This window comes from Exserohilum turcica (assembly GCF_000359705.1).
Source record: "Exserohilum turcica Et28A unplaced genomic scaffold SETTUscaffold_11, whole genome shotgun sequence".
In the NCBI taxonomy this organism is placed as follows: Eukaryota; Fungi; Ascomycota; class Dothideomycetes; order Pleosporales; family Pleosporaceae; genus Exserohilum; species Exserohilum turcicum.
This window is the reverse complement of record NW_007359926.1, coordinates 619,475-631,991: the sequence shown is the minus strand read 5'-3', so window position 1 is coordinate 631,991 and position 12,517 is coordinate 619,475. Positions and strand designations below refer to the sequence as shown.

The 12,517-nt window shown below is 50.7% G+C and overlaps 3 protein-coding genes and 1 non-coding gene across 4 annotated transcripts; 2 read left to right on the top strand and 2 right to left on the bottom strand.

Moving 5' to 3' along the window:
* Window positions 1–2,336: 2,336 nt before the first annotated feature.
* Window positions 2,337–3,633, bottom strand: SETTUDRAFT_145734 (uncharacterized protein; the record flags this gene model as incomplete). The annotated part of the gene is made up of 1 exon (XM_008023868.1): window positions 2,337–3,633. The coding sequence occupies exon 1, from the start codon at window positions 3,318–3,320 to the stop codon at window positions 2,337–2,339; it is 984 nt and encodes a 327-aa protein (XP_008022059.1). The 5' UTR covers window positions 3,321–3,633.
* Window positions 3,634–3,934: 301 nt separating this feature from the next.
* SETTUDRAFT_145731 (uncharacterized protein) lies at window positions 3,935–5,927 on the top strand. The gene is made up of 6 exons (XM_008023867.1): window positions 3,935–4,404; window positions 4,483–4,645; window positions 4,694–4,828; window positions 4,877–5,135; window positions 5,186–5,581; window positions 5,635–5,927. Exons 1-6 carry the CDS (start codon window positions 4,381–4,383, stop codon window positions 5,897–5,899), a joined length of 1,242 nt encoding a protein of 413 aa, XP_008022058.1. The 5' UTR covers window positions 3,935–4,380; the 3' UTR covers window positions 5,900–5,927.
* Window positions 5,928–9,544: 3,617 nt separating this feature from the next.
* SETTUDRAFT_t97 lies at window positions 9,545–9,643 on the top strand. Its single transcript has one exon. It is a non-coding gene; the product is annotated as a tRNA-Ser (tRNA).
* A 1,122-nt stretch (window positions 9,644–10,765) lies between these two features.
* Window positions 10,766–11,446, bottom strand: SETTUDRAFT_167100 (uncharacterized protein). The gene is made up of 2 exons (XM_008023866.1): window positions 11,140–11,446; window positions 10,766–11,089 (listed from the first exon to the last, which is right to left on the bottom strand). Exons 1-2 carry the CDS (start codon window positions 11,369–11,371, stop codon window positions 11,034–11,036), a joined length of 288 nt encoding a protein of 95 aa, XP_008022057.1. The 5' UTR covers window positions 11,372–11,446; the 3' UTR covers window positions 10,766–11,033.
* Between the last annotated feature and the right edge of the window lie 1,071 nt (window positions 11,447–12,517).

Here is a 12,517-nt window from a genome sequence, read left to right as displayed (position 1 = left end):
TCTCTTCATCATCATCATATGCTGTACTACCTAAACAGTTGTTTGCGCGAATTAGACTAGAGAGCGAAAGTGAGATGGAGAGAGATGAGGCGCCTTGTAATACCGTCAAAGCTGTCTCACCAGTCTGTGTGGTCTCAAATGTCCGAGCCAGGGTCTAAGGTGCCAGGAATGAAGGATGGGAATCGAAGAGGGGGGAGCAGGGCATTGCGAACAGACACAGACACAGATACCCACAGACACATCATCACACAGACAATAAGCAAGCCGACCCGTCCTGTCATCTCATCATGACCTGCATTCTCATCATCTGACTCTCCGACACAGACAACACGCCATGCGGAAAGTCCAAGCGCGGAAATGCAGCCGGGGGGCCGAAAGACGACGACGACTACGACGACGACAAGTGGGGGTCATGATGACAGGACAGGGCAGGGCAGGGCGAAGAAAAGCTCTCCTTCTCTTTGATTAAGGGAAACCGACGTCTTAGTCCGCCCGCCCGCCTTTGCGCGCACGCACGCACACACACACGCAGCATCAGCATGGAGCATCAGCATCAGCATCAGCATCAGCATCAGCATCGGCATCGGCATCGGCATCGGATCAGTACCAGCACCAGTACCAGCACTTGGCAGCACCAACACTTGGCAGCACAAGCACTACTAGTACTTAGCAAGCACCAGCACTACTACATGTGCCAGTACGTAGTGCTAAGTAGTGAGTTGTACCTACTTGGAAGGAAAAAAAAGGGAGCAACTCCGGTCTCTTTTTTTTTTTTTCCTTTCGCTACACTTTCCTTAAACTCCATACCAACGCCCCCAAAAAAGAGTTAGAATAAGAAATGGCAACGGTTATTGCCGCATGCAAGAACAGAACAGACAGGTTGGGGGTGGGGGTTTTTTCCTAGCGTTGTTTGGCCCTGATCCGTAAACTCTTGGTCTAAACCCCATCCATCCGTCCATCCATCCATCCATCCGTATGTGTAAGTTTTTCTGGGGGTGTTTTTTTTCCTTCTCTTTCCTCTTTGACACGATACTTGTACACACACACACACACACACCTATTGATCTTTTATTCTAGCAAAGGACCCACCCCTTTTTTTGGTTCTCCCTATTGGACAGGGAGGTAAGTAAGTATCCGGCCTTTTCACAACTCAACACACCACATGAACAAGATGACTAACAAACTAAACAAATACAGATCTAACCAACTAACCAACCAACCAACTGACTAGCGGACTAACGAAATAACCTGGCTGAATCAGCTGGCTACTACTACTATCTTTTTTTTTTGGAAAAGGCTACGCTTTGTATGTTTGGTATGTGTGTATGTATGTATGTAGGCCATGCAGGTAATCCTATTGTCAAGAGGACGTGCCTGCAGTGTCCGTATGGGCAACCAAAGAAGAAGAAGAAAAAAAAAGAGGGAATTTGCCGGATCGACAGGACATGCGGTAAGTAGAGTAAGAAGGGAAGGGGGAAAAAATATAGCTGTGTTGTGCAGGTTTTTCCAGGCATCATGTGAGATACGCTAGGTGGGTGGTGGGGTGCGTTTGGATATACAACAGCGAGGCGTGGGCGTGGGAATGGGGGGGGGGCTGGACTGCTGTGGACTTGTTGTGGACGTGGCGACGGCGGCGGCGGCGGTGGCACAAGGGCAAGGGCGAGGGGAGGGGAAGGGCGAGGGGAGGGGAAGGGAAGGGAAGCGGGGGCAGCGCGGACGCGGGCACAGACATGGATGGTGGAAATGCTACAGTACGTAGTTAGTATAGTATGTATGTGTGCAGGGCCCCAGCTGCACCGGCACTCTGGAATACAAAGAGCTACGCACGTACACGTACATGCAAGTTGCGGTAAAGGGGGGTTTTTTTAAAAAAAAAGAGGTCTGGGCGTTTCCCACGCTAAGGTCCCCAGCTGAAGGGAGGGGGGAGACGTGAGGCTACGGCTTAGCTGGTTTCAAAACGGGTTGAGGCGGTAAGCATCACAGGGGGGTGGGCAGAAGAAACTCCGATTGAGACAGTGACATGACATGGCAACAGGGTTGGTCGTGTACATTACTGCTAGGTTCAGAGAGAGAGAGAGAGAGAGAGAGAGAAAAGTGTTTGAATGCAGACGGGTGAGACAAAGGAGAAGAGGATATCTATTACCAGCCAACTATGTACATACACACCAGCCACCGGTATTGTTAAATGTCGAATAAACTAGTACTTTTTCTCTTGCTTTCTCTCTCGCTTTCTCACACACACACACACACTCTCTCTCTCTCCTGCAAATGCCACGCCAAGAGAAGAGTGTAGTTCAAACAAAGAGCATGAATTGCAAACGGGTTATGCCATCGGTTTACAGACTCTTCTCCACTTCCATGACCTCCTTGATACCCTGTGCCACCGCATCGACCTTTTCTTGCGGCAGCCTCTTGAGCGGCTTGCGAGGGTAACCCCCGTAGCCATAATATGACTGAATGGCTGACTTTGTACCGGGAATGGCCGACTTGGTCAGGACCCAGTCGCCTTTGCTTAGTACTTTCTGTAGCTCAAGGGCTTCATTGTACTTGCCCTCTGCCCAGAGATTCCAGACCTTGACGCATGTCTTGGGGAGGACGTTGGCGCCGCCAGCAATGATACCCGAGCCACCGCTAGCAGCTGTCTGGGCGGTAAAGTCCGCCATACCACCAAACGCCATGTAGCCACTACCGTTGCTCGTAGTGCTGCAGGCATTGGTAGCAAGAGCAACGCGAGTGAGCTTGCCCGTGTTGCCGCAGGTGAATTTGGTTCCGACAATGTTGGGATGCTTGGCAAGCTTGATGATGAGGTCGCTGTCCATGTCGATGCCAGCGACAGCGCCGGGGTAGTTGTACAGGAGAATCGGGAGTGGCGAGCCGTCTGCAACCTTGGTAAAGTACTCGTAGATGGCGTCCTCGTCGATGGCGTAGCGGTAGTAGCTGGGCGGCACAATGAGGACGTACTCGCCGCCCGCGGCCTCGGCCTCCTTGCACAGCTCAATGGTGAGCTTGATGCCATGCTCGGATGCTCCGACAATGACGGGAACATTTTGGTAGCCAGCCTCGTCAAGAGCCTCACGCGTTGCTCGTGTGACTGCAGTCTTCTCGGCTCGTGATAGGTGGACAGCCTCTCCGTTTGATCCCATTGTGACTAGACCGACCAGGCCAGCCTCAGCAAGCCGTACTGCATGCTTCTTGATAGTGGGGATATCTAGCTCTTCGGTCTCTGGGTCGAAGAAAGTCATGGTGGGCGAGTAGATGCCTGGCCGGAGGGGCGTACGCTCCTTGCTGTGGCCATTGGCGCCGTTGCCGTTGGATGCCATGATTGAAGGGACCAAGGGGTCAAGATGGAGATGTGTATGGAGAGAAGACTGTCGGGTAGGAATGCAGGTCTTGGATGAGAGAAAGGGTTAGCCAGCAGCAGCAGCACCAGCCCAAGTCCGGGTCTGGTCAGCTTTAATAGAAGAGCGACAGGGAGGCAGTCGGCGCAATGTAGGCCAGAGGAGCCAAGTCGGAGAGAGGCTAGCCACGGCATCGTTGTCGATGTTGTATCGCCTGCCCATCTGTGATTCGCCAAGGAGGGTAGCATCGAGGGCTAGAGCAAACTCTCGGGGCCAGCAAGGTGGGCCATCTGACGACTTCGGGCTACACATGCGCGAAGGGCGGAATAGAGTGCGGCCATTTGTATAGTCGTGACTAAAGTCGGCGGCTTGTCAGATGGACGACGCTGCAGCTGGGGGGTTGCAAGGTGGCATGTCCAAGTCTGTGACGCTGCCCACGACTGTTGTGCTGCTTGGGCCGACTGGCGGGGTTCTTCCACCAATCAGCCGCGGGCCAATGGCAACCACACACGCTTGGGCCTGGGGCATGTTCACCACGCCCCTCCGCCGACATGCACAGTCGACAGTACTTGTACACACATGCCGCTGCCAGACTGCCAGACTGCCCGCCTGCAAACGGACACGCAGCCGCCCCCAGCTCTCCTCGACGCCGGAGAAGAAAAGAAAGACAGCGGACGGCAAAGAAATGCGTCTGCATGCAGGCGGAGGGTGTGCATCGATCCCCCACGCCCACGCCCACCCCCGCCTTCATGTACCCTAAATGCTAACGTCATCCGGCCGCGGTTGCCGGTAGAAACGCGTATGCCCCTCGTGCCCTGCCCCTCGTCGCGTCGCCGGGTCATATATTCTCCGTCGTTATCGACAAGCATTCAGACGCCGACGACGCCAGCTCGGGTATTGACCTGGGGCACTGCCTTCAAATTAAGCCCTCGGAGTGTCTCTCGTCCTCGTCGCATCCTGGAAACCTCTGGCTCTGCTGCTGACGCATTCCCCCCTAATTGCCCCGTCTGCCCCCATTTGCTGACCCCCTCGGACATTCACAATGGCGCCGGTAGAAGTTCTCATGGTATGCTTACCCCTCCCTGGCGAGCACATTGTCTCTGCGCCAAATTAAACCACCGCCGTGGCTGAATGCATCGTCTAGGTCGGTACGGGAGAGTACACGACGGGATTCGTCGGAGGCGGCGCCTCAAAGTCTGACAAAAAGGTCGGCGTGGTGGGCTTGACCCTATTCGACCTCCGACGACGCGGCAAAGTAGGCAAACTGTCCATGGTGGGCACATCCGGTGGCAAATTCCCCGCCATCCGTGAGTTGCATATTACCTCACACTAGCCAGGGTGCTGATTGTGCCCAGGCGACCATCTCCAGAAGAACGTTTCCGAGGCCTACAACAATTTGGATGTTTCATTTGAAGAGTTCCCAAAGGAAGGGAAGACGGACCCCAATGCCTACAAGACGGCAATTGACGCGCTCCCCAAAGGCAGTGCCAGTGAGTCTGGGCCCATTTTGCTTGACAACCTCCACTGACGCGGCATAGTCACCATTTTCACGCCCGACACTACCCACTACCCCATTGCCCTGTACGCCATTGAGCGTGGAATACACGTTCTAATCACAAAGCCCGCCGTAAAGCTGCTGGAACATCATCAGAAACTGCTCGAGGAGGCAAAGAAGCACAACGTCTTTGTCTACATTGAGCACCACAAGCGATATGATCCTGCCTACGCGGATGCGCGCTTCAGGGCACAGAAACTGGGCGACTTTAACTACTTTTATTCGTACATGAGCCAGCCAAAGTAAGCGTTTTCGGATGTCGACTACGAGTCAAAACTGACCAAGCCACTAGGAGCCAGCTAGAGACCTTCAAAGCATGGGCTGGTGTTGATTCCGACATCTCCTACTACCTCAACTCCCACCACATCGATATCAACGAGTCCATGGTTCCTGACTGGAAGCCAGTGCGTGTCATGGCCAGCGCGGCCAAAGGAATAGCTACTGGCCTGGGCTGCGATCCCGCAACCGAGGACACCATCACACTGCTCACCAATTGGGTGAAGAAGGATGACCCGAGCAAAGTCGCAACCGGTGTCTACACAGCTGGCTGGGCAGCACCACAAAAGGCTGGTGTACACTCGAATCAATATTTCCATTATATGGCCTCGACCGGAGAGATTCGCGTCAACCAGGCCAAGCGAGGCTACGACGTTACTGACGACGAGACTGGCCTGCTATGGTACAACCCGTAAGTTGAAGCGCGTACGGTAACCAATCGATTCGCGTGCTGACCAAGCGCAGTTTCTACATGAAGTATGCCCCTGACGAGGAGGGCAACTTTGCGGGCCAGATTGGCTACGGCTACATTTCCTTTGAAAAGTTCATTGATGCCGTCAACAAGCTCAATGCGGGTGAAGTCACACTCGACCAGTTAGATGCGCGACCACTACCAACGCTGAAGAACACCATTGCGACAACAGCCATTCTAGAAGCCGGCCGGAGATCGCTAGACGAGAACCGTCCCATTGATATTATCCAAGAAAACGGAGTCTGGTCCCTAAAATAGTCACTGGTGGTATTTAGTACAATCATATCGCCTGTTCAATGAGTTTCATGTTCTCTGCTTGATGCTAGCTACGATTCGTGCAATTTCTGCTTGCTCACAGTTCTAGGCTTCCTGTGGCGTCCGCCTTGGCTACTGACTCGTAGTAGCTGAACTCTACGCACCCCGGGCTGTTGGATGACAAGACGAGTTAGCCAGTGTCAAGGTTCAGGGTATCTCCACCATGTGGCGCCTGCAGAACGACGTCTGTTCGGGCGTCTTTGGTCAGTTGCCGCCACAAGTTCGGGCAAGAACACACCGACAGAACGGTTAGGCTAATGTGATCTGTGGCACGCCTCCCAGACATGGCGTTTCCGTTATTTTAGCACAGGCCGAGAGCTGCCCATCCTCGTTGGAGATAACCGAGCCGGTTTCCGTTGTCGTTGTGAACTTTATTCCAACGTCCTGGAAGCCCTTCGCTCAGTCTCGGGAGTCATATTTGGTTTGCGTAAAAGGCGTATGGGGGTTATACAGGGGGTTCCGCCCGTGCATGATGGATATCCCTGATGCTTGCAGGTTCGGTGGGGGTGGGTAAGTCCCTGTCCATGACCCCTTCTCTTGCATCGTGATCCACGGGGCTTGTCCCAGCCGCACTCACATGACCTCTTTTTTTTCGCTCCAATCGGGTCCGAGATCCATCCGGTAGTGAGTACAATAGGTAATTTTTCATCCAATGCCGTTCCTTCAATCGTATACCCGGGTTGACGTGAACGGTGGATTGCGCAGAGCCAGTAAGAGTACCCGGAGCCGGGCTGGAGTAGGACCAAACGACCAGGATTAGGCGAATAGCGTATAGCGTATGGATATCCTGAAGTACCTGCCTGCCATTCCTAGCAATCCTTCAAGCCCCCTCTCTTGCTGTCCTCCAGTGAACGCCCAGTGTCCCCAAGTCACGCCTATGCTGATCGCAGTCTCCACCTCTTTCCCGAAAACCTGCTCTTTCTCCCACAGCCCCAGCAACCACCAGCAACCAACAAACCACCTCCTGCTTGATCTATGGAGAAAATATAGTGGCGGAGCGTACGGTTGTTCGTATACGTTAGTCCAAGAGTCGGCATCACATTGCTGGAATTGAGATGTCCTTCGGCGTTTGATCAATGTTTCGGTGTCGACGTCCAGATCGCGATCAGATTCATGGTAGTACGTTAAAACGGGTCTCGATCATGGTGAATGTGTATCAGGAATCACGGAAAGTAATCGATGTTGCAACGGAGTCCAGGTCGGGTTGAGAGAAGTACGTATACGGTATTCGACGAACATGGCTGGCGAGAAGTCCGGATGGCGGGTCCAGTAGCGGGTGACAGTATCGATGCGGTATTCCTCCCAAGCAGCGTATTTCAGTCGGCACAGCAGGTTTCGAAGTTATCCAGAGGTCATATGTCAGCGCGCCGGGGCCCATGATTGATACTTATACTCGGACGGCTAATTCGAACGCCCGCAGGGCTTACCTCAGACCCGTGCATTCAACCGCAGGCATAAGCACACACACGAGAAAAAATTGCAAGAGACTAACCGGTAAGATACTATGCGCTAGCAAAATCTCACTGACTACCATCAGCCTATTGCTAGCGTGCGGCTGTTTAGAGAAAAAAAATAATAAGGAACAAACTATGTGGTTTCATGCAGAGATGAGACCGAGAGGGCTCCGTTATCTTCGCTATCAACGCCGTGGCACGAAGCGATTGCGGCTTATTTTGGTCAACCACCGGTAGATGTCGGAGTGGGAACGAGCGTCGGATCGGAGGCCGCCGTGGCCAAGTATGCTGAGATGACCATGGTGGAACTGGGCTTGTAAATTATCGACATGAGACCATCTTACTTTCTACATTAGACTTTAAATATCACATGCTTTTTCTCTCTTTTCCATTAGTCTTGCTTGTCCTTTGAGGACTTTCAATTTGCCTTCTTCCGGTCACAACGCTACCTAACGTGACAATTGCCATGATGCATTGCACTGCCTAAATTGGCAAGTGAATGTTTCACAGACCCACCACCGGCGTTCCCGAAAGGGCCTCTATTAGATTGTACATGCAAAAAAAGGCCCGAGAGGCATAGCCTGTATTGCCAGAACAAGTTGGGGGTTCGCCCTTTGATTCGGCTTCGAAGCCTGGCATGTGACACTGGACTTGGGCGGGATTGGGAAGGTGAGAAGTAAAAATGCTCGTGGAGGTAGTACAACCGTTACTGCGGTCTTTGGTACTAGCCCCCGTGTTGGCATGGCGATTGAGAGTTTGGATATTGCTCATAGCCGGTGGGTGTAATGTATGGATCTGTTGTTTTGCATGAACAGTGCGGTACCTGGGTGTTGTACGAGCTTTTCTACACTCGATATCATGATTGCACTGGTCTAGAAAGTCTTCTCCCGGCTTGACTTGAGTTTTGCCTCTCTACATCTTCCCCTACGCCAACCACCGTGAAAACCCATATATCTCGTGCTCTCTGCCACTGTCACGGCTGTGCATTTTCCATTCCGTCTTCCCCCCAGCCCAGCCCATCAGTGGCAAATCCCGCTTCCCCATCTCTTCACTCGGCCCTCGGGACAACGCTGAGGAAATTTCGCCCAAAAAAATGTCTCAGTGGTTTTGGGGAAGAGAGGGGTTTCCTGTGTTGCTTGAATCAGGAACGCGTCGTTTTTGCTAGCGCGCACTACGGGCCGTAATTGCGCTAGTGTGGGGCCGCAGCACATGACGGTGCTAGTACGGGTGAATTAGTCAGTACCGTAGCCGTAGTATGTTCCTCACTTTATTGCGAAATAAATGATTCATTATACTGCTGTCCATGCGTATTTTATCCTGCGTTTTAAGTATATTTTTTACGCATGTAATGCACGAAAATATAACACGTTTGATGCGCTGCTCGCGGGGTTGTGTAGCGAGGAAATCAGAACGATAGCTACGTATAGTTGCGTTCTCAAGCCTGGGTGAGAGCCCCAAAGCATTTTTCTCCAAGTACACATGTCAAAATTACATGTGCGAGCCTAGTATGCGAGTTCGAGCTCAATTTTCTTGGGGGGGGTGGGTATGTTGAAAACTTTGAAGACGAGCGTAAAGAGTTAGCAGTTCGCTTAGGATATGCTGGAAGCGAGATTGAGATATTGATTTCAGACACATGCAGTCTCTTCTCAAGGTGTATTCTGGTAGTGATACTATGTGTCTAGTGGTTTTTCTGCATAGCAAAACTATCGGAACTCTTTCGAGGAAGACATAGAATAATGATCGCGAGGTGGCTACTTTTTTAGAGCTGGCACTGGCACTGGCACTATAGATGCTGCTACGAAGCTTGCAATACTATTACTTCGCAGATAAAGGGATATGGGCAGCGTATAGAATAGGGCATGGTAGGTTCGTAATGATCTGTTACACAATATCTATAACCCGTATCCTAGTCTTCAAGTCATAATCCGCACGGAGCGTACCATGATGATGACATAGCTGGTTTTTCTTTGTATGAGTATCGCTGGTTTCCCTAACCTTCAATGACATATACTTGCATTATTAGTGTTATAGGAAATGCCTATTACGCCTCTCCTTCCATAGCTCGCAGATGATTGAAATATCCGACTTCAAGAAATTCTCAAAAATTGCCTGATCAATCGAACAACAACCAATAGTCGTTGTGCCAGAGTGGTTAATGGGTATGACTCGAATAACTCATTTATTCAGTAATCATATGCCTTCGGGCGCGCAAGTTCGAATCTTGTCAACGACGGTTTAAAAAAAATTCTTTTTGCTGGCGTGCTATAGTGGGTGTACACCTGGCAGGGGACAAGAATCTGTGGACTCTTCCTCTATTTTTACTAGTAGAAAAATGAAAAGGACTATTTCTTTTTTTGTTGAAACATTTAAGGGTATTTATTAGAGGTTTACTCCTAAGAGATGGAAAGAAGAGAAAGCTTTCACTTTGTAATGAACTCCAAGCACTTTAAGTACCACGTACGTTGAATAAGAATAGATAAGGTAAAAAAGCAAGTCAAGTACGACTATGGAAATTCAAGCAAGCCTTGCACAGAGCCTCATAATTGATTCAACTACATATTGACATGCATGGTAGATAAAATTTATTATCAGACAATCTAATCTCTCTACCAAGTTTTCTCATAGCCCGTGTAACGACTGAATAATACAGTGTGTAGACCAAAACAAACACCGTAAGTGAGCGACTAGAGCGAGTAACTGTATCCAATCGATTTCAACGTCTGATCTCCCCACTCACGCTGCTCCTCTACTCTCGCTCCCTCCATACTTTAAATTTTCATACCCAGGCCCATCAGCTTATTTTGCCTTCTTGGTCTTGCGGGTCATATCGCTCTCAGTGTATTGCTGGCCAGCTTTTGCACTTGTCAGCAGGCTGTAACCCAAACATGATGTATACAAACTTACCCCACTCCGGGAATTCGTCCAATGCGGCCCAATCCTCATCGACAACAAGCTGGGCAGCGGTTTCAAAGGTTCCGGTTGGAAGATGAATGGTACGCTCTGTGCCGTTGGTACTGGTGTAAACCATCTTGTTTGGGCGTACGGAAACCTCGCATTCCTCTGGGGCTACCTCTGCCACGCGGGCGTTGCCTACGTACGCAACAATGGCACAAGTGTTGCCGCCTCCGGCGGAAAGACAGCAACCATTACCAACGGCAGCTCTGCAGGAGCCAAAGGAATTCCCGGTGCAGCCAGCTCTGTTGAAGGTGTAGATGTCGTTTCCTACGACGCAGTTGTCGCAGTTGCCGCTTACACAGAAAGGCGCACCGCCAGTACAGCAGAAGGCGTAGCCAGGGTTAGAGCACATCACTTTCGCTCCCCTGCATCCACCGGAATTCCAGAGGTTGAGGTCGATGGCGCTGCAGGCTGTAGCCATGCATGCTATGGCAACAAGAGTGCTGATAAACTGCATATTGGTTCAATGATGGTGCGGAAAAGTGCGAGGATGTAAAGATGGTGAAGAGTGATGATTCTGTGAGAGCGACAGACGATGCCTTTATAACTTCACAAGTATCCCGCTAGCCTGCGGTGAAGTCCTTCACTCCGACCCCTCTCCTCGAGTCTGCATTCCAAGACTTGGCATTTAACCCTCCTGAGGCCCATGAGACGAGTCTGCTCTTGCTTCACTGTTGCCCTCCCCCCATGCCGCTTTCCCCTTGAGGCTGTTCCGACGTCTCGGCTGGTACAGAGCATATTAGCACAGTCAGCACATATGGTAATGCTACCTACTCCATGGAGGAAATCGCCCGAGAGCCTCCCAATCCTTGTCAATATAATATTGACAAGCTGTTTGAAACTGCCCGATAGGTATGCGGATGCTGTGTTCGACTCCTTCATCATCCTTGTACACCATGCGGTCTGGCTCTCCTGAACCCACAATAGGACCTGGCAGTTCGTCACCGGCTGAAGGCGGAGGCATCTCCGAAGGCTCTTGTGGGGTTGGCTGCGCTTGGTTAGACATGCTGGAGTGACTCGGGTAATCTTTGTCGTTGTGCTGTACTAGAAGCTGTGGAACAGGAGTCTGGAGGTTGGCTGTTGTGAGTTAGGATTCCAAGTTCGCTCAAGTCTTATCTACTATAGGAAGACTACGTCATTAGGCACCCTAAGTGGCGAAAATTGGCCCTGTGATCGTATTTGCAGACAAGCGAAGTGTTGCATCGCAGCAGCCTAGCAAAGGGCATGCAAAAGAGGGACGCCCAACCAACTGTCTAGGCTACATTCCGCATGACTCAATCAAGTTAGCTTATTTATTTCATTCTTACACTGTGGCGTTCGACCTAAAAACTTATGCAGCTATTCTTTCCCATGGGCGGGTACAGGCATGCGGGTGCGCTAACCAAGCTTCCTTCGATCGTTCCGCGGCGGCTCCTACAGGATCAAGATATTCCCAGCAGCCACCTGCCCGTTGGGGAACAACAGCTCCTTAATGGCTGGCCGCCTACTCTTGGCTTGCTGCCTAAGTACAGAGGGGTGACACGAAAAAAACGTCACTCAAAAAGTTGTTATTTTAAAACTTTAATATATAGCTGGAAAAAATAGCTAAAAATAAACGGATTGCAGATCTAGAAAGCCAAGATCTCCTAGTTTGGCATAGTGGACCCACTATCTGCTTAGTCAGCAGCCCTGAGCGAACAAAAATCCCCAAACTAGAAGCTTGAATAAATCTAAACTAAATATCTAGATTACTCTATTGTTTTTATATAAAAAGGTCTAAGTCTAATATATATTATAGATCTATCTTTAATCTCTAAGCTCTGACTGTTATAGTATACCTTTACTAGTTAGATCACGTGATATATAGAAGAGTCTGATTTTTTAGAGTATATTTATTTCTCGCTAAGAATAGAAGCTAATATTTAGTGTACCAGCCCTTAGCTTCTACTGCAGCTTGCCAACGCCTAGGTAGAGATAAAATACAATTATCTATTGTTACAAGTAACAAGAAGGATTCTCTCCTTGACGGGGAACGACGAGGTTGAAGGCCAACCACGTCCACGTCAGAAGGTAATGATCATCGCGGGGCTTGGGGTCACGTGATGCGTTCTCCCGCCAAGNGCCGTTCTCCCGCCAAGGAAGGATAAGTGGGCCAGGATGGGAGAAGGCGTTC